Source organism: Stegostoma tigrinum, chromosome 17, assembly GCF_030684315.1.
Source record: "Stegostoma tigrinum isolate sSteTig4 chromosome 17, sSteTig4.hap1, whole genome shotgun sequence".
NCBI lineage: Eukaryota > Metazoa > Chordata > Chondrichthyes > Orectolobiformes > Stegostomatidae > Stegostoma > Stegostoma tigrinum.
The window spans coordinates 9,381,319-9,403,186 of NC_081370.1; the positions used below are offsets into that span (position 1 = coordinate 9,381,319).

The 21,868-nt window shown below is 43.9% G+C and overlaps 1 protein-coding gene across 1 annotated transcript in view; it reads right to left on the reverse strand.

Annotated features, from left to right (window-relative positions):
- Window positions 1-18,782: 18,782 nt before the first annotated feature.
- LOC125459468 (mucin-2) overlaps window positions 18,783-21,868 on the reverse strand; it is a 76,277-nt gene continuing 73,191 nt past the window's right edge. The window contains exons 30-33 of the mRNA XM_059652218.1: window positions 21,233-21,448; window positions 19,903-20,118; window positions 19,384-19,462; window positions 18,783-18,810 (exon numbers count right to left, since the gene is read on the reverse strand). Coding sequence (XP_059508201.1) covers window positions 18,783-18,810; window positions 19,384-19,462; window positions 19,903-20,118; window positions 21,233-21,448 — 539 coding nt within the window. The remainder of the gene's footprint in view (window positions 18,811-19,383; window positions 19,463-19,902; window positions 20,119-21,232; window positions 21,449-21,868) is intronic.

Here is a 21,868-nt window from a genome sequence, read left to right on the forward strand (position 1 = left end):
CCTGCCCTGCAAAACAAAAAGCACAACATGTAATGTACAAGCATCTCGTCAAATGTCCTCACTCAACCAGTCAATTGATTTTCCTCTCAATATATAGATGTTAATGGCCCCTGTGTGGAAGAGTGGACCTTTCCCTTATGGTAATTGACAGCTCAACAGTGAACACCAATATTAATAGAATAATGGCTCATCACATCCGATCACATTCAGGCTGTTCGAATTGCCAAAGAGGTGTCCCTCACAGAAAATGTGCAGACAGCTCCGAGAACGTTCAAGGCCATCTCCAACTCTGCATTTTCTCTTCACAAGTGCTAGCAGAATCTCTGCAGAGATTTTCCGCCAAATTCACTTTTCCTTTCAGATTTCAAACATCGGCATCCGGGGTATCTGATCTTTCGCAGGCAACATGTGCCACTCATCATGGTATCAGATTTCCAATCAACTGAAAAACCTACCAGGTGATAATGCTTGGCCATTCACGTGGCAAGAGCAGCTTGTTGTTTCTGTCGAGCTGGGAGTTACTGTTACTGTTGTTGCAGTGACCGATGGAGTGGTGGTAGGTGCTGTGGTTTTTTGACACTTGCCGGTGTACTTTATAATCTCGCAACTCTTGGTACAGAGAGTGAAATTACACAGGTCTGATTTACCCACGGATGTCACCACGGCCTGTCCTGGAAAACAAAATTCAGGAAAATTATGTTATGACAACACATCATACGTTGTCACTCAGCCACCCTTAGAGGCTTCAACCCAAGAAATGGATGACAGCTGCTCCTTCTCTGGAAGTCACACCTGCAAGTTATGTCAAAGGACGAATTCTAACCACCTGTTTAAATACAAAGCGGATCCATCAGAAACTGTCAAATTCCTTCTGTTGGCACTGTCAACAAAGCCCACACTTGAGGCTCAGATATGAGACCCTGCACTAATATCACTGACTCTGTACTTTCTCCACACAAGCATTGCCAAAATGCATGCTGAGGTTTTCGAAACAATTCACTGCTGATTTCTGATTTCCAAGATCAGCGGTCCGCGGATTTCGATCTTTCCACACAGACTGAGCCACTCATCGTGGTATGGGATTTCCAGTCAACTGAGAAACCTACCAGGTGATAACGCTTGGCCATTCACGTGACAAGAGCATCTTGTTGTTTCTGTCGTGCTGGGACTCACTGTTACTGTTGTTGCAGTTTCAGAGGGAGTGGTGGTAGGTGCTGTGGTGGTTTGACATTTGCCTGTGTACTTTATAATCTCGCAGCTCTTGGTACAGAGCGTGAAATTACATATGCCTGATTTACCCACGGAAGTGACCACTGCCTGTCCTGGAAAACAACAGTCAGAAAAATTATGTTCCTGCCATGTCATCACATGTCGTCACTTAGCCTCCTTCAGAGGCTTCAGTCAACATATAAATGACAGTGGCTCCTTGTCTGCAAATCGCGCCTGCATGTTATGCGAAATGACAAGTAAATGCTCATCTCCTTGAGAAGCACCAAAATTATCCATCAGAACCTATGCCATTCATTCTGTTGGAACTCTCAACTAAGCGTCTTCCATTGGCACAGCTCTGCGACACTGAACTGTCGACACAGACCCTGCATTATCTCTTCACAAGAACTTGCCAGAATCCAGATTGAGGTATTCGACCAAATTCACTGCTGATTTCACATTTCAAACATCACCAATCTGGAGTGCTCAATCTTTCCCAGACAACATGTGCCACTCATCGTGGTATCGGATTTCCTTTCAAGTGATAAACTTACCAGGTGATAATGCTTGGCCATTCACGTGACATGAGCATCTTGTTGTTTCTGTAGAGCTGGGAGTTACAGTCACAGTTGTTGTAGTTTCCGATGGAGTGGTGGTAGGTGCTGTGGTGGTTTGACATTTGCCTGTGTACTTTATAATCTCGCAGCTCTTGGTACAGAGAGTAAAATTACACAGGTCTGATTTACCCACGGAAGTGACCACTGCCTGTCCTGGAAAACAAAAGTCAGAAAAATTATGTAACTGCCATTTCATCACATGTCGTCACTCAGCCACCTTCAAAGGCTTCAGTCAACATACAAACGACAGTGGCTCCTTGTCTGCAAATCGCGCCTGCATGTTATGCGAAAGGACAAGTAAATGCTCATCTCCTTGAGAAGCACCAAAATTATCCATCAGAACATATGCCATTCATTCTGTTGGAACTCTCAACTAAGCGTCTTCCATTGGCACAGCTCTGCGACACTGAACTGTCGACACAGACCCTGCAGTATCTCTTCACAAGAACTGCCAGAATCCAGATTGAGGTTTTCGAACAAATTCACTGCTGATTTCACATTTCAAACGTCACCAATCTGGAGTGCTCAATCTTTCCCAGACAACATGTGCCACTCATCGTGGTATCGGATTTCCTTTCAAGTGATAAACTTACCAGGTGATAATGCTTGGCCATTCACGTGACATGAGCATCTTGTTGTTTCTGTAGAGCTGGGAGTTACAGTCACAGTTGTTGAAGTTTCCGATGGCGTGGTGGATGGTGTTGTGGTGGTTTGACATTTGCCTGTGTACTTTATAATCTCGCAGCTCTTGGTACAGAGCGTGAAATTACACAGGTCTGATTTACCCATGGAAGTCACCACTGCCTGCCCTGCAAAACAAAAGGAACAAAATGTAACGTACACGCATCTCGTCAAATGTCCTCACTCAACGAGTCAATTGATTTTCGTCTCAATATACAGATGTAAATGAACCATGTTTGCGTGTCTGGAGCTATCAGTTATGGAAATTGAAAGCTCAATGGTAAACAGCAATTTTAGTAGAAAAATGGCTCATCACATCCGATCACATTCAGGCTGTTCGAATTGCCAAAGAGGTGTCCCTCACAGAAAATGTGCAGACAGCTCCGAGAATGTACAAGGCCATCTCCAATTCTGCATTTTCTCTTCACAAGTGCTAGCAGAATCTCTGCAGAGATTTTCCGCCAAATTCACTTTTGCTTTCAGATTTCAAACATCGGCATCCGGGGTATCTGATCTTTCGCAGGCAACATGTGCCACTCATCGTGGTATCAGATTTCCAGTCAACTGAAAAACTTACCAGGTGATAATGCTTGGCCATTCACGTGACAAGAGCATCTTGTTGTTTCTGTAGAGCTGGGAGTTACTGTTACTGTTGTTGCAGTTTCTGATGGAGTGGTGGTAGGTGCTGTGGTGGTTTGACATTTCCCTGTGTACTTGATAATCTCGCAGCTCTTGGTACAGAGAGTAAAATTACAAAGGTCTGATTTACCCATGGAAGTCACCACTGCCTGCCCTGCAAAACAAATGCACAAAATATAATGTACAAGCATCTCGTCAAATGTCCTCACTCAACCAGTCAATTGATTTTCCTCTCAATATATAGATGTTAATGGCCCCTGTTTGGACGACTGGAACTTTCACTTATGGTAATTGGCAGCTCAACAGTAAACACCAATATTTATAGAAAAATGGCTCATCATATCCGATTATATTCAGGCTGTTCGAATTGCCAAAGAGGTATCCCTCACAGAAAATGTGCAGACTCCTCCGAGAACGTTCAAGGCCATCTCTAACTCTGCATTTTCTCTCCACATGTGCTACCAGGATCTCTGCAGAGATTTTCCGCCAAATTCACTTTTCCTTTCAGATTTCAAACATCGGCATCCGGTGTATCTGATCTTTCGCAGGCAACATGTGCCACTCATCGTGGTATCAGATTTCCAGTCAACTGAAAAACTTACCAGGTGATAATGCTTGGCCATTCACGTGACAAGAGCATCTTGTTGTTTCTGTAGAGCTGGGAGTTACTGTTACTGTTGTTGCAGTTTCTGATGGAGTGGTGGTAGGTGCTGTGGTGGTTTGACATTTCCCTGTGTACTTTATAATCTCGCAGCTCTTGGTACAGAGCGTGAAATTACACAGGTCTGATTTACCCACGGAAGTCACCACTGCCTGCCCTGCAAAACAAAAAGCACAACATGTAATGTACAAGCATCTCGTCAAATGTCCTCACTCAACCAGTCAATTGATTTTCCTCTCAATATATAGATGTTAATGGCCCCTGTGTGGAAGAGTGGACCTTTCCCTTATGGTAATTGACAGCTCAACAGTGAACACCAATATTAATAGAATAATGGCTCATCACATCCGATCACATTCAGGCTGTTCGAATTGCCAAAGAGGTGTCCCTCACAGAAAATGTGCAGACAGCTCCGAGAACGTTCAAGGCCATCTCCAACTCTGCATTTTCTCTTCACAAGTGCTAGCAGAATCTCTGCAGAGATTTTCCGGAGTGTTCACTTTTCTTTTCAGATTTCAAACATCGGCATCCGGGGTATCTGATCTTTCGCAGGCAACATGTGCCACTCATCATGGTATCAGATTTCCAATCAACTGAAAAACCTACCAGGTGATAATGCTTGGCCATTCACGTGGCAAGAGCAGCTTGTTGTTTCTGTCGAGCTGGGAGTTACTGTTACTGTTGTTGCAGTGACCGATGGAGTGGTGGTAGGTGCTGTGGTTTTTTGACACTTGCCGGTGTACTTTATAATCTCGCAACTCTTGGTACAGAGAGTGAAATTACACAGGTCTGATTTACCCACGGATGTCACCACGGCCTGTCCTGGAAAACAAAATTCAGGAAAATTATGTTATGACAACACATCATACGTTGTCACTCAGCCACCCTTAGAGGCTTCAACCCAAGAAATGGATGACAGCTGCTCCTTCTCTGGAAGTCACACCTGCAAGTTATGTCAAAGGACGAATTCTAACCACCTGTTTAAATACAAAGCGGATCCATCAGAAACTGTCAAATTCCTTCTGTTGGCACTGTCAACAAAGCCCACACTTGAGGCTCAGATATGAGACCCTGCACTAATATCACTGACTCTGTACTTTCTCCACACAAGCATTGCCAAAATGCATGCTGAGGTTTTCGAAACAATTCACTGCTGATTTCTGATTTCCAAGATCAGCGGTCCGCGGATTTCGATCTTTCCACACAGACTGAGCCACTCATCGTGGTATGGGATTTCCAGTCAACTGAGAAACCTACCAGGTGATAACGCTTGGCCATTCACGTGACAAGAGCATCTTGTTGTTTCTGTCGTGCTGGGACTCACTGTTACTGTTGTTGCAGTTTCAGAGGGAGTGGTGGTAGGTGCTGTGGTGGTTTGACATTTGCCTGTGTACTTTATAATCTCGCAGCTCTTGGTACAGAGCGTGAAATTACATATGCCTGATTTACCCACGGAAGTGACCACTGCCTGTCCTGGAAAACAACAGTCAGAAAAATTATGTTCCTGCCATGTCATCACATGTCGTCACTTAGCCTCCTTCAGAGGCTTCAGTCAACATATAAATGACAGTGGCTCCTTGTCTGCAAATCGCGCCTGCATGTTATGCGAAATGACAAGTAAATGCTCATCTCCTTGAGAAGCACCAAAATTATCCATCAGAACCTATGCCATTCATTCTGTTGGAACTCTCAACTAAGCGTCTTCCATTGGCACAGCTCTGCGACACTGAACTGTCGACACAGACCCTGCATTATCTCTTCACAAGAACTTGCCAGAATCCAGATTGAGGTATTCGACCAAATTCACTGCTGATTTCACATTTCAAACATCACCAATCTGGAGTGCTCAATCTTTCCCAGACAACATGTGCCACTCATCGTGGTATCGGATTTCCTTTCAAGTGATAAACTTACCAGGTGATAATGCTTGGCCATTCACGTGACATGAGCATCTTGTTGTTTCTGTAGAGCTGGGAGTTACAGTCACAGTTGTTGTAGTTTCCGATGGAGTGGTGGTAGGTGCTGTGGTGGTTTGACATTTGCCTGTGTACTTTATAATCTCGCAGCTCTTGGTACAGAGAGTAAAATTACACAGGTCTGATTTACCCACGGAAGTGACCACTGCCTGTCCTGGAAAACAAAAGTCAGAAAAATTATGTAACTGCCATTTCATCACATGTCGTCACTCAGCCACCTTCAAAGGCTTCAGTCAACATACAAACGACAGTGGCTCCTTGTCTGCAAATCGCGCCTGCATGTTATGCGAAAGGACAAGTAAATGCTCATCTCCTTGAGAAGCACCAAAATTATCCATCAGAACATATGCCATTCATTCTGTTGGAACTCTCAACTAAGCGTCTTCCATTGGCACAGCTCTGCGACACTGAACTGTCGACACAGACCCTGCAGTATCTCTTCACAAGAACTGCCAGAATCCAGATTGAGGTTTTCGAACAAATTCACTGCTGATTTCACATTTCAAACGTCACCAATCTGGAGTGCTCAATCTTTCCCAGACAACATGTGCCACTCATCGTGGTATCGGATTTCCTTTCAAGTGATAAACTTACCAGGTGATAATGCTTGGCCATTCACGTGACATGAGCATCTTGTTGTTTCTGTAGAGCTGGGAGTTACAGTCACAGTTGTTGAAGTTTCCGATGGCGTGGTGGATGGTGTTGTGGTGGTTTGACATTTGCCTGTGTACTTTATAATCTCGCAGCTCTTGGTACAGAGCGTGAAATTACACAGGTCTGATTTACCCATGGAAGTCACCACTGCCTGCCCTGCAAAACAAAAGGAACAAAATGTAACGTACACGCATCTCGTCAAATGTCCTCACTCAACGAGTCAATTGATTTTCGTCTCAATATACAGATGTAAATGAACCATGTTTGCGTGTCTGGAGCTATCAGTTATGGAAATTGAAAGCTCAATGGTAAACAGCAATTTTAGTAGAAAAATGGCTCATCACATCCGATCACATTCAGGCTGTTCGAATTGCCAAAGAGGTGTCCCTCACAGAAAATGTGCAGACAGCTCCGAGAATGTACAAGGCCATCTCCAATTCTGCATTTTCTCTTCACAAGTGCTAGCAGAATCTCTGCAGAGATTTTCCGCCAAATTCACTTTTGCTTTCAGATTTCAAACATCGGCATCCGGGGTATCTGATCTTTCGCAGGCAACATGTGCCACTCATCGTGGTATCAGATTTCCAGTCAACTGAAAAACTTACCAGGTGATAATGCTTGGCCATTCACGTGACAAGAGCATCTTGTTGTTTCTGTAGAGCTGGGAGTTACTGTTACTGTTGTTGCAGTTTCTGATGGAGTGGTGGTAGGTGCTGTGGTGGTTTGACATTTCCCTGTGTACTTGATAATCTCGCAGCTCTTGGTACAGAGAGTAAAATTACAAAGGTCTGATTTACCCATGGAAGTCACCACTGCCTGCCCTGCAAAACAAATGCACAAAATATAATGTACAAGCATCTCGTCAAATGTCCTCACTCAACCAGTCAATTGATTTTCCTCTCAATATATAGATGTTAATGGCCCCTGTTTGGACGACTGGAACTTTCACTTATGGTAATTGGCAGCTCAACAGTAAACACCAATATTTATAGAAAAATGGCTCATCATATCCGATTATATTCAGGCTGTTCGAATTGCCAAAGAGGTATCCCTCACAGAAAATGTGCAGACTCCTCCGAGAACGTTCAAGGCCATCTCTAACTCTGCATTTTCTCTCCACATGTGCTACCAGGATCTCTGCAGAGATTTTCTGGCAAATTCACTTTTCTTTTCAGATTTCAAACATTGGCTTCCCGGGTATCTGATCTTTCGCAGACAACATGTGCGACTCATCATGGTATCAGATTTCCAATCAACTGAAAAACTTACCAGGTGATAATGCTTGGCCATTCACGTGACAAGAGCATCTTGTTGTTTCTGTCGAGCTGGGAGTTACTGTTACTGTTGTTGCAGTTTCCGATGGAGTGGTGGTAGGTGCTGTGGTTTTTTGACACTTGCCGGTGTACTTTATAATCTCGCAACTCTTGGTACAGAGAGTGAAATTACACAGGTCTGATTTACCCACGGATGTCACCACTGCCTGTCCTGGAAAACAAAAGTCAGAAAATTTATGTTAATGACAACACATCATGCGTTGTCACTCAGCCACCCTCAGAGGCTTCAACCCAAGATATACATGACAGGTGCTCCTTGTCTGGAAGCCACACCTGCAAGTTATGTCAAAGTACCAATTCTAACCTCCTGTTTTAATACAAAGATTATCCATCAGAAACTGTCAAATTCCTTCTGTTGGCACTGTCAACAAAGCCCACACTTGAGGCACAGATATGAGACCCTGCACTAATATCACTGACGCTGAACTTTCTCCACACAAGCATTGCCAAAATGCATGCTGAGGTTTTCGAAACAATTCACTGCTGATTTCTGATTTCCAAGATCAGCGGTCCGCGGATTTTGATCTTTCCACACAGACTGAGCCACTCATCGTGGTATCGGATTTCCAGTCAATTGATAAACCTACCAGGCGATAACGCTTGGCCATTCACGTGACAAGAGCATCTTGTTGTTTCTGTCGAGCTGGGAGTTACTGTTACTGTTGTTGCAGTTTCCGATGGAGTGGTGGTAGGTGCTGTGGTGGTTTGACATTTGCCTGTGTACTTTATAATCTCGCAACTCTTGGTACAGAGCGTGAAATTACACAGGTCAGATTTACCCACGGAAGTCACCACGGCCTGTCCTGGAAAACAAAAGGCACAAAATGTAATATACTAGCATCTCATCAAATGTCCTCACTCTACCAGTCAACTGATTTTCCTCTCAATATATAGATGTTAATGGCCACTGTTTGGAAGACGGGAACTTTCACTTATGGTAATTGACAGCTCAACAGTAAACACCAATATTAATAGAAAAATGGCTCATCATATCCGACCACATTCAGGCTGTTCGAATTGCCAAAGAGGTGTCCCTCACAGAACATGTGCAGACAGCTGCGAGAACGTTCAAGGCCATCTCTAACTCAGCATTTTCTCTTCACAAGTGCTAGCAGAATCTCTGCAGAGATTTTCCGCCAAATTCACTTTTCCTTTCAAATTTCAAACATCGGCATTCGGGGTATCTGGTCTTTCTCAGGCAACATGTGCCACTCATCATGGTATCAGATTTCCAATCAACTGAAAAACTTACCAGGTGATAATGCTTGGCCATTCATGTGACAAGAGCATCTTGTTGTTTCTGTCGAGCTGGGAGTTACTGTTACTGTTGTTGCAGTTTCTGATGGAGTGGTGGATGGTGTTGTGGTGGTTTGACATTTGCCTGTGTACTTTATAATCTCGCAGCTCTTGGTACAGAGAGTGAAATTACACAGGTTTGATTTACCCACGGAAGTCACCACTGCCTGTCCTGGAAAACAAAAGTCAGAAAAATTATGTTCCTGTCATTTCATCACATGTCGTCACTCAGCCACCTTCAAAGGCTTCAGTCAACATACAAACGACAGTGGCTCCTTGTCTGCAAATCGCGCCTGCATGTCATGCGAAAGGATAAGTAAATGCTCATCTCCTTGAGAAGCACCAAAATTATCCATCAGAACCTATGCCATTCATTCTGTTGAAACTCTCAACTAAGCGTCTTCCATTGGCACAGCTCTGCGACACTGAACTGTCGACACAGACCCTGCATTATCTCTTCACAAGAACTGCCAGAATCCAGGTTGAGGTATTCGACCAAATTCACTGCTGATTTCACATTTCAAACATCACCAATCTGGAGTGCTCAATCTTTCCCAGACAACATGTGCCACTCATCGTGGTATCGGATTTCCTTTCAAGTGATAAACTTACCAGGTGATAATGATTGGCCATTCACGTGACATGAGCATCTTGTTGTTTCTGTAGAGCTGGGAGTTACAGTCACAGTTGTTGAAGTTTCCGATGGAGTGGTGGATGGTGTTGTGGTGGTTTGACATTTGCCTGTGTACTTTATAATCTCGCAGCTCTTGGTACAGAGCGTGAAATTACACAGGTCTGATTTACCCACGGAAGTCACCACTGCCTGCCCTGCAAAACAAAAAGCACAACATGTAATGTACAAGCATCTCGTCAAATGTCCTCACTCAACCAGTCAATTGATTTTCCTCTCAATATATAGATGTTAATGGCCCCTGTGTGGAAGAGTGGACCTTTCCCTTATGGTAATTGACAGCTCAGCAGTGAACACCAATATTAATAGAATAATGGCTCATCACATCCGATCACATTCAGGCTGTTCGAATTGCCAAAGAGGTTTCCCTCACAGAAAATGAGCAGACAGCTCCGAGAACGTTCAAGGCCATCTCCAACTCTGCATTTTCTCTTCACAAGTGCTAGCAGAATCTCTGCAGAGATTTTCCGCCAAATTCACTTTTCCTTTCAGATTTCAAACATCGGCATCCGGGGTATCTGATCTTTCGGAGGCAACATGTGCCACTCATCATGGTATCAGATTTCCAATCAACTGAAAAACTTACCAGGTGATAATACTTGGCCATTCACGTGGCAAGAGCAGCTTGTTGTTTCTGTCGAGCTGGGAGTTACTGTTACTGTTGTTGCAGTGACCGATGGAGTGGTGGTAGGTGCTGTGGTTTTTTGACACTTGCCGGTGTACTTTATAATCTCGCAACTCTTGGTACAGAGAGTGAAATTACACAGGTCTGATTTACCCACGGATGTCACCACGGCCTGTCCTGGAAAACAAAATTCAGGAAAATTATGTTATGACAACACATCATGCGTTGTCACTCAGCCACCCTCAGAGGCTTCAACCAGAGAAATGGATGACAGCTGCTCCTTCTCTGGAAGTCACACCTGCAAGTTATGTCAAAGGACGAATTCTAACCACCTGTTTAAATACAAAGCGGATCCATCAGAAACTGTCAAATTCCTTCTGTTGGCACTGTCAACAAAGCCCACACTTGAGGCTCAGATATGAGACCCTGCACTAATATCACTGACTCTGTACTTTCTCCACACAAGCATTGCCAAAATGCATGCTGAGGTTTTCGAAACAATTCACTGCTGATTTCTGATTTCCAAGATCAGCGGTCCACGGATTTCGATCTTTCCACACAGACTGAGCCACTCATCGTGGTATGGGATTTCCAGTCAACTGAGAAACCTACCAGGTGATAACGCTTGGCCATTCACGTGACAAGAGCATCTTGTTGTTTCTGTCGTGCTGGGAGTCACTGTTACTGTTGTTGCAGTTTCAGAGGGAGTGGTGGTAGGTGCTGTGGTGGTTTGACATTTGCCTGTGTACTTTATAATCTCGCAACTCTTGGTACAGAGCGTGAAATTACACATGTCTGATTTACCCACGGAAGTGACCACTGCCTGTCCTGGAAAACAACAGTTAGAAAAATTATGTTCCTGCCATGTCATCACATGTCGTCACTTAGCCTCCTTCAGAGGCTTCAGTCAACATATAAACGACAGTGGCTCCTTGTCTGCAAATCGCGCCTGCATGTTATGCGAAATGACAAGTAAATGCTCATCTCCTTGAGAAGCACCAAAATTATCCATCAGAACCTATGCCATTCATTCTGTTGGAACTCTCAACTAAGCGTCTTCCATTGGCACAGCTCTGCGACACTGAACTGTCGACACAGACCCTGCAGTATCTCTTCACAAGAACTGCCAGAATCCAGATTGAGGTTTTCGAACAAATTCACTGCTGATTTCACATTTCAAACATCACCAATCTGGAGTGCTCAATCTTTCCCAGACAACATGTGCCACTCATCGTGGTATCGGATTTCCTTTCAAGTGATAAACTTACCAGGTGATAATGCTTGGCCATTCACGTGACATGAGCATCTTGTTGTTTCTGTAGAGCTGGGAGTTACAGTCACAGTTGTTGAAGTTTCCGATGGTGTGGTGGATGGTGTTGTGGTGGTTTGACATTTCCCTGTGTACTTTATAATCTCGCAGCTCTTGGTACAGAGCGTGAAATTACACAGGTCTGATTTACCCATGGAAGTCACCACTGCCTGCCCTGCAAAACAAAAGGAACAAAATGTAACGTACACGCATCTCGTCAAATGTCCTCACTCAACGAGTCAATTGATTTTCCTCTCAATATACAGATGTAAATGAACCATGTTTGCGTGTCTGGAGCTATCAGTTATGGAAATTGAAAGCTCAATAGTAAACAGCAATTTTAGTAGAAAAATGGCTCATCACATCCGATCACATTCAGGCTGTTCGAATTGCCAAAGAGGTGTCCCTCACAGAAAATGTGCAGACAGCTCCGAGAACGTACAAGGCCATCTCCAATTCTGCATTTTCTCTTCACAAGTGCTAGCAGAATCTCTGCAGAGATTTTCCGCCAAATTCACTTTTCCTTTCAGATTTCAAACATCGGCATCCGGTGTATCTGATCTTTCGCAGGCAACATGTGCCACTCATCGTGGTATCAGATTTCCAGTCAACTGAAAAACTTACCAGGTGATAATGCTTGGCCATTCACGTGACAAGAACATCTTGTTGTTTCTGTAGAGCTGGGAGTTACTGTTACTGTTGTTGCTGTGTCCGATGGAGTGGTGGTAGGTGCTGTGGTTTTTTGACACTTGCCGGTGTACTTTATAATCTCGCAACTCTTGGTACAGAGAGTGAAATTACACAGGTCTGATTTACCCACGGATGTCACCACGGCCTGTTCTGGAAAACAAAATTCAGGAAAATTATGTTATGTCAACACATCATGCGCTGTCACTCAGCCACCCTGAGAGGCTTCAACCCAAGATATACATGACAGGTGCTCCTTGTCTGGAAGCCGCACCTGCAAGTTATGTCAAAGTACCAATTCTAACCACCTGTTTTAATACAAAGATGATCCATCAGAAACTGTCAAATTCCTTCAGTTGGCACTGTCAACAAAGCCCACACTTGAGGCACTGATATGAGATCCTGCACTGATATCACTGACTCTGAACTTTCTCCACACAAGCATTGCCAAAATGCATGCTGAAGTTTTCGAAACAATTCACTGCTGATTTCAGATTTCCAAAATCAGCGGTCCGCGGATTTTGATCTTTCCGCTCAGACAGAGCCACTCATCGTGATTTCGGATTTCCAATCAACTGAAAACCTACCAGGTGATAATGTTTGGCCATTCACGTGACAAGAACATCTTGTTGTTTCTGTCGAGCTGGGAGTTACTGTTACTGTTGTTGCAGTTTCTGATGGAGTGGTGGTAGGTGCTGTGGAGGTTTGACATTTCCCTGTGTACTTGATAATCTCGCAGCTCTTGGTACAGAGCGTGAAATTACACAGGTCTGATTTACCCACGGAAGTCACCACTGCCTGCCCTGCAAAACAAAAGGAACAAAATGTAACGTACACGCATCTCGTCAAATGTCCTCACTCAACGCGTCAACTGATTTTCCTCTCAATATACAGATGTAAATGAACCATGTTTGCAAGTCTGGAGCTATCAGTTATGGAAATTGAAAGCTCAATAGTAAACAGCAATTTTAGTAGAAAAATGGCTCATCACATCCGATCACATTCAGGCTGTTCGAATTGCCAAAGAGATGTCCCTCACAGAAAATGTGCAGACAGCTCCGAGAACGTTCAAGGCCATCTCCAATTCTGCATTTTCTCTTCACAAGTGCTAGCAGACTCTCTGCAGAGATTTTCCGCCAAATTCACTTTTGCTTTCAGATTTCAAACATCGGCATCCGGTGTATCTGATCTTTCGCAGGCAACATGTGCCACTCATCGTGGTATCAGATTTCCAGTCAACTGAAAAACTTACCAGGTGATAATGCTTGGCCATTCACGTGACAAGAGCATCTTGTTGTTTCTGTCGAGCTGGGAGTTACTGTTACTGTTGTTGCAGTTTCTGATGGAGTGGAGGTAGGTGCTGCGGTGGTTTGACATTTGCCTGTGTACTTTATAATCTCGCAACTCTTGGTACAGAGAGTGAAATTACACAGGTCTGATTTACCCACGGAAGTCACCACTGCCTGTCCTGGAAAACAAAAGTCAAACAAATTATATTACTGCCATCTCATCACATGTCATCACTCAGCCACCATCAAAGGCTTCAGTCAACATACAAACGACTGTGGCTCCATGTCTGCAAGTCGCGCCTGCATGTTATGTGTAAGGACAAGTAAATGCTCATCTCCTCAAGAAGCACAAAAATTATCCATCAGAACTTATGACATTCATTCTGATGGAACTCTCAACTAAGCATCCTCCATTGGCACAGCTCTGCGACACTGAAGTGTCGTCACAGACCCTGCAATGTCTCTTCACAAGAACTGGCAGAATCCATGCTGAGATTTTCAACCAAATTCACTGCGGATTTCAGATTTCAAATATCACCAATCTGGAGTGGTCAATCTTTCCCCGACAACATGTGCCACTCATCGTGGTATCGGATTTCCTTTCAAGTGATAAACTTACCAGGTGATAACGCTTGGCCATTCACGTGACAAGAGCATCTTGTTGTTTCTGTCGAGCTGGGAGTTACTGTTACTGTTGTTGCAGTTTCCGATGGAGTGGTGGTAGGTGCTGTGGTGGTTTGACATTTGCCTGTGTACTTGATAATCTCGCAACTCTTGGTACAGAGCGTGAAATTACACAGGTCAGATTTACCCATGGAAGTCACCACTGCCTGCCCTGCAAAACAAAAGGCACAAAATGAAATGTACTCGCATCTCATCGAACGTCCTCACTCAACCAGTCAGTTGATTTTCCTCTCAATATAGAGATGTTACTGGCCCCTGTTTGGACGACTGGACCTTTCACTTATGGCAATTGACAGCTCAACTTTAAACACCAATATTAACAGAAAAATGGCTCATCATATCCAATTATATTCAGGCTGTTGGAATTGCCAAAGAGGTATTCCTCACAGAAAATGTGCAGACAGCTCCGAGAATGTTCAAGGCATCTCTAACTCTGCATTTTCTCTCCACATGTGCTACCAGAATCTCTGCAGTGATTTTCCGGCAAATTCACTTTTCTTTTCAGATTTCAAACATTGGCATCCCGGGTAAATCAGGAAAATTATGTTAATGACATCACATCATGCGTTTTCACTCAGCCACCCTGAGAGGCTTCAACCCAAGATATACATGACAGGTGCTCCTTGTCTGGAAGCCACACCTGCAAGTTATGTCAAAGTACCAATTCTAACCACCTGTTTTAATACAAAGATTATCCATCAGAAACTGTCAAATTCCTTCTGTTGGCACTGTCAACAAAGCCCACACTTGAGGCACTGATATGAGATCCTGCACTGATATCACTGACTCTGAACTTTCTCCACACAAGCATTGCCAAAATGTATGCTGAAGTTTTCGAAACAATTCACTGCTGATTTCAGATTTCCAAAATCAGCGGTCTGCGGATTTTGATCTTTCCACTCAGACAGAGACACTCATCGTGGTTTCGGATTTCCTGTCAACTGAAAACCTACCAGGTGATAATGTTTGGCCATTCACGTGACAAGAGCATCTTGTTGTTTCTGTCGAGCTGGGAGTTACTGTTACTGTTGTTGAAGTTTCCGATGGAGTGGTGGTAGGTGCTGTGGTGGTTTGACATTTCCCTGTGTACTTGATAATCTCGCAGCTCTTGGTACAGAGAGTAAAATTACACAGGTCTGATTTACCCACGGTCGTCACCACTGCCTGCCCTGCAAAACAAAAAGCACAACATGTCATGTGCATCTCGTCAAATGTCCTCACTCAACCAGTCAATTGATTTTCCTCTCAATATATAGATGTTAATGGCCCCTGTGTGGAAGACTGGACCTTTCCCTTCTGGTAATTGACAGCTCAACAGTGAACGCCAATATTAATAGAATAATGGCTCATCATATCCGATCATATTCAGGCTGTTCGAATTCCCAAAGAGGTGTCCCTCACAGAACATTTGCAGACAGTTCCGAGAACGTTCAAGGCCATCTCGAACTCTGCATTTTCTCTCCACATGTGCTACCAGAATCTCTGCAGTGATTTTCCGGCAAGTTCACTTTTCTTTTCAGATTTCAAACATCGGCATCCGGGGTATCTGATCTTTCGCAGACAACATGTGCCACTCATCATGGTATCAGATTTCCAATCAACTGAAACACTTACCAGGTGATAATGCTTGGCCAATCACGTGGCAAGAGCATCTTGTTGTTTCTGTCGAGCTGGGAGTTACTGTTACTGTTGTTGCAGTTTCCGATGGAGTGGTGGTAGGTGCTGTGGTTTTTTGACACTTGCCGGTGTACTTTATAATCTCGCAACTCTTGGTACAGAGAGTGAAATTACACAGTTCTGATTTACCCACGGATGTCACCACGGCCTGTCCTGGAAAACAAAATTCAGGAAAATTATGTTATGACAACACATCATGCGTTGTCACTCAGCCACCCTCAGAGGCTTCAACCCAAGATATGGATGACAGCTGCTTCTCCTCTGGAAGTCACACCTGCAAGTTATGTCAATGGACGAATTCTAACCACCTGTTTAAATACAAAGACGTTCCATCAGAAACTGTCAAATTCCTTCTGTTGACACTGTCAACAAAGCCCACACTTGAGGCTCAGATATAAGACCCTGCACTAATATCTCTGACTCTGTACTTTCTCCACACAAGCATTGCCAAAATGCATGTTGAGGTTTTCGAAACAATTCACTTCGGATTTCTGATTTCCGAGATCAGCGGTCCGCGGATTTCCATCTTTCCAGACAGACTGAGCCACTCATCGTGGTATGGGATTTCCAGTCAACTGAGAAACCTACCAGGTGATAACGCTTGGCCATTCACGTGACAAGAGCATCTTGTTGTTTCTGTCGAGCTGGGAGTTACTGTTACTGTTGTCGCAGTTTCAGAGGGAGTGGTGGTAGGTGCTGTGGTGGTTTGACATTTGCCTGTGTACTTTATAATCTCGCAGCTCTTGGTACAGAGTGTGAAATTACACATGTCTGATTTACCCACGGAAGTGACCACTGCCTGTCCTGGAAAACAAAAGTCAGAAAAATTATGTTCCTGCCATGTCATCACATGTCGTCACTTCGCCACCTTCAAAGGCTTCAATCAACATATAAATGACAGTGGCTCCTTGTCTGCAAATCGCGCCTGCATGTTATGCGAAAGGACAAGTAAATGCTCATCTCCTTGAGAAGCACCAAAATTATCCAACAGAACCTATGCCATTCATTCTGTTGGAACTCTCAACTAAGCGTCTTCCATTGACATAGCTCTGCGACACTGAACTGTCGACACAGACCCTGCATTATCTCTTCACAAGAACTTGCCAGAATCCAGGCTGATGTATTCGACCAAATCCACTGCTGATTTCACATTTCAAACATCACCAATCTGGAGTGCTCAATCTTTCCCAGACAACATGTGCAACTCATCGTGGTATCGGATTTCCTTTCAAGTGATAAACTTACCAGGTGATAATGATTGGCCATTCACGTGACATGAGCATCTTGTTGTTTCTGTAGAGCTGGGAGTTACAGTCACAGTTGTTGAAGTTTCCGATGGAGTGGTGGTAGGTGTTGTGGTGGTTTGACATTTCCCTGTGTACTTTATAATCTCGCAGCTCTTGGTACAGAGCGTGAAATTACACAGGTCTGATTTACCCACGGAAGTCACCACTGCCTGCCCTGCAAAACAAAAGGAACAAAATGTAACGTACACGCATCTCGTCAAATGTCCTCACTCAACGAGTCAACTGATTTTCCTCTCAATATACAGATGTAAATGAACCATGTTTGCAAGTCTGGAGCTATCAGTTATGAAAATTGAAAGCTCAATAGTAAACAGCAAGTTTAGTAGAAAAATGGCTCATCACATCCGATCACATTCAGGCTGTTCGAATTGTCAAAGAGGTGTCCCTCACAGAAAATGTGCAGACAGCTCCGAGAACGTTCAAGGCCATCTCCAATTCTGCATTTTCTCTTCACAAGTGCTAGCAGAATCTCTGCAGTGATTTTCCGCCAAATTCACTTTTCCTTTCAGATTTCAAACATCGGCATCCGGGGTATCTGATCTTTCGCAGGCAACATATGCCACTCATCATGGTATCAGATTTCCAATCAACTGAAAAACTTACCAGGTGATAATGCTTGGCCATTCACGTGACAAGAGCATCTTGTTGTTTCTGTAGAGCTGGGAGTTACTGTTACTGTTGTTGCAGTGTCCGATGGAGTGGTGGATGGTGTTGTGGTGGTTTGACATTTGCCTGTGTACTTTATAATCTCGCAGCTCTTGGTACAGAGAGTGAAATTACACAGGTTTGATTTACCCACGAAAGTCACCACTGCCTGTCCTGGAAAACAAAAGTCAGAAAAATTATGTTCCTGCCATTTCATCACATGTCGTCACTCAGCCACCTTCAAAGTCTTCAGTCAACATACAAACAACAGTGGCTCCATGTCTGCAAATCGCACCTGCATGTTATGCCAAAGGACAAGTAAATGCTAATCTCCTCGAGAAGCACAAAAATTATCAATCAGATCCTATCACATTCATTCTGTTGGAACTCTCAACTAAGCGTCCTCCATTGGCACAGCTCTGAGATCCTGAACTGTTGACACTGACTCTGCATTATCTCTTCACAAGAACTGCCAGAATCCATGCTGAGGTTTTCAACCAAATTCACTGCTTATTTCAGATTTCAAACATCACCAATCGGGAGTGCTCAATCTTTCCCAGACAACATGTGCCACTCATCGTGGTATCGGATTTCCTGTCAATTGCAAACCTACCAGGTGATAATGTTTGGCCATTCACGTGACAAGAACATCTTGTTGTTTCTGTCGAGCTGGGAGTTACTGTTACTGTTGTTGTAGTTTCCGATGGAGTGGTGGATGGTGTTGTGGTGGTTTGACATTTGCCGGTGTACTTTATAATCTCGCAACTCTTGGTACAGAGCGTGAAATTACACAGGTCTGATTTACCCACGGATGTCACCACGGCCTGTCCTGGAAAACAAAAGTCAGGAAAATTATGTTACTGACAACACATCATGCGTTGTCACTCAGCCACCCTCTGAGGCTTCAACCCCACTTATATATGACAGGTGCGCCTTGTCTGGAAGCCACACCTGCAAGTTATGTCAAAGTACCAATTCTAACCACCTGTTTTAAGACAAAGATTTTCAATCAGAAACTGTCAAATTCCTTCTGTTGGCACCGTCAACAAAGCCCACACTTGAGTCACAGATATGAGACCCTGCACTGATATCACTGACTCTGAACGTTCTCCACAGAAGCATTGCCAAAATGCATGCTGAGGTTTTCGAAACAATTCACTGCTGATTTCAGATTTCCAAAATCAGCGGTCTGCGGATTTTGATCTTTCCACTCAGACAGACCCACTCATCGTGGTTTTGGATTTCCATTCAACTGATAAACCTACCAGGTGATAACGCTTGGCCATTCACGTGACAAGAGCATCTTGTTGTTTCTGTTGAGCTGGGAGTTACTGTTACTGTTGTTGCAGTTTCAGAGGGAGTGGTGGTAGGTGCTGTGGTGGTTTGACATTTGCCTGTGTACATTATAATCTCGCAGCTCTTGGTACAGAGCGTGAAATTACACATGTCTGATTTACCCACGGAAGTGACCACTGCCTGCCCTGGAAAACAAAAGTCAGAAAAATTATGTTCCTGCCATCTCATCACATGTCGTCACTCAGCCACCTTCAAAGGCTTCAATCAACATATAAACGACAGTGGCTCCTTGTCTGCAAATCGCGCCTGCATGTTATGCGAAAGGACAAGTAAATGCTCATCTCCTTGAGAAGCACCAAAATTATCCATCAGAACCTTTGGCATTCATTCTGTTTGAACTCTCGACGAAGCGTCTTCCATTGGCCCAGCTCTGCGACACTGAACTGTCGACACAGACCCTGCATTATCTCTTCACAAGAACTGCCAGAATCCAGGCTTAGATATTCGACCAAATTCACTGCTGATTTCACATTTCAAACATCACCAATCTGGAGTGCTCAATCTTTCCCAGACAACATGTGCCACTCATCGTGGTATCGGATTTCCTTTCAAGTGATAAGCTTACCAGGTGATAATGCTTGGCCATTCACGTGACATGAGCATCTTGTTGTTTCTGTAGAGCTGGGAGTTACAGTCACAGTTGTTGAAGTTTCCGATGGAGTGGTGGATGGTGTTGTGGTGGTTTGACATTTCCCTGTGTACTTTATAATCTCGCAGCTCTTGGTACAGAGCGTGAAATTACACAGGTCTGATTTACCCACGGGAGTCACCACTGCCTGCCCTGCAAAACAAAAGGAACAAAATGTAACGTACAAGCATCTCGTGAAATGTCCTCACTCAACCAGTCAATTGATTTTCCTCTCAATATATAGATGTTAATGGGCCCTGTTTGGACGACTGGAACTTTCACTTATGGTAATTTACAGCTCAATAGAAAACACCAATATGAATAGAAAAATGGCTCATCATATCCGATCATATTCAGGCTGTTCGAATTACCAAAGTGGTGTCCCTCACAGAACATGTGCAGACTGCTCCGAGAACGTTCAAGGCCATCTCTAACTCTGCATTTTCTCTCCACATGTGCTACCAGAATCTCTGCAGTGATTTTCCGGCAAATTCACTTTTCTTTTCAGATTTCAAACATCGGCATCCTGGGTATCTGATCTTTCGCAGGCAATATGTGCCCCTCATCATGGTATCAGAGTTCCAATCAACTGAAAAACTTACCAGGTGATAATGCTTGGCCATTCACGTGACAAGAGCATCTTGTTGTTTCTGTAGAGCTGGGAGTTACAGTTACTGTTGTTGCAGTTTCCGATGGAGTGGTGGTCGGTGCTGTGGTGGTGTGACATTTGCCTGTGTACTTTATAATCTCACAACTCTTGGTACAGAGAGTGAAATTACACAGGTCAGATTTTCCCACGGAAGTCACCACTGCCTGCCCTGCAAATCATAAGGCACAAAATGTAATGTACAAGCATCTCATCAAATATCCTAACTCAACCAGTCAATTGATTTTCCTCACAATACATAGATGTTAATTGCCCCTGTTTGGAAGACTGGACCTATCAGTTATGGTAATTGACAGCTCAATAGTGAACACCGATTTTATTAGAAAAATGGCTCATCATATCCGATCACATTCAGGCTGTTCGAATTGCCAAAGAGGTGTCCCTCACAGAAAATGTGCAGACAGCTCTGAGAACCATCAAGGCCATCTCTAACTCTGCATTTTCTATCCACATGTGCTACCAGAATCTCTGCAGAGATTTTCCGCCAAATTCACTTTTCTTTTCAGATTTCAAACATCGGCATCCGGGGTATCTTATCTTTCGCAGACAACATCAGCCACTCGTCCTGGTATCGGTTTTCCTATCAATTGATAAACCTACCAGGTGTTAGTGCTTGGCCATTCACTTGACAAGAGCATCTTGTTGTTTCTGTAGAGCTGGGAGTTACTGTTACTGTTGTCGCCGTTTCCGATGGAGTGGTGGTAGGTGCTGTGGTGGTTTGACATTTGCCTGTGTTCTTTATAACCTCGCAACTCTTGGTACAGAGAGTGAAATTACACAGGCCTGATTTGCCCATGGAAGTAACCACAGCCTGTCCTGGAAAACAAATGGCATAAAACGTCATCTACAAGCATCTCGTCACATGTCTTCACACAACCAGTCAATTTATTTTCCTCTCAATATATAGATGTCAGTGGCTCCTGTTCGGAAGATGGACCTAGCAGTTCTGGGAATGTACAGAAAATGGAAAACAGAAGTCAGGAATATTCATTTACAGACGTCTCATCAGATATCTTCTTTCAGCGACTCTATTTACTTTTGTCTCCATGTATAGATATCAGCAGCTCCTGTTCGGATGTCTTCACCTTCATGGGAATGGACAAGTAAATTGTAACCACTTATTTTTGTAGAAAAATGACTGCTCAGAAGTTGTCACATTCCGTCTGTCGGAATTGCCAATGAGGAGTCCATCACAGAAAACTTGCAGACTGGTCCGAGACCCTTCAAGGCCATCAG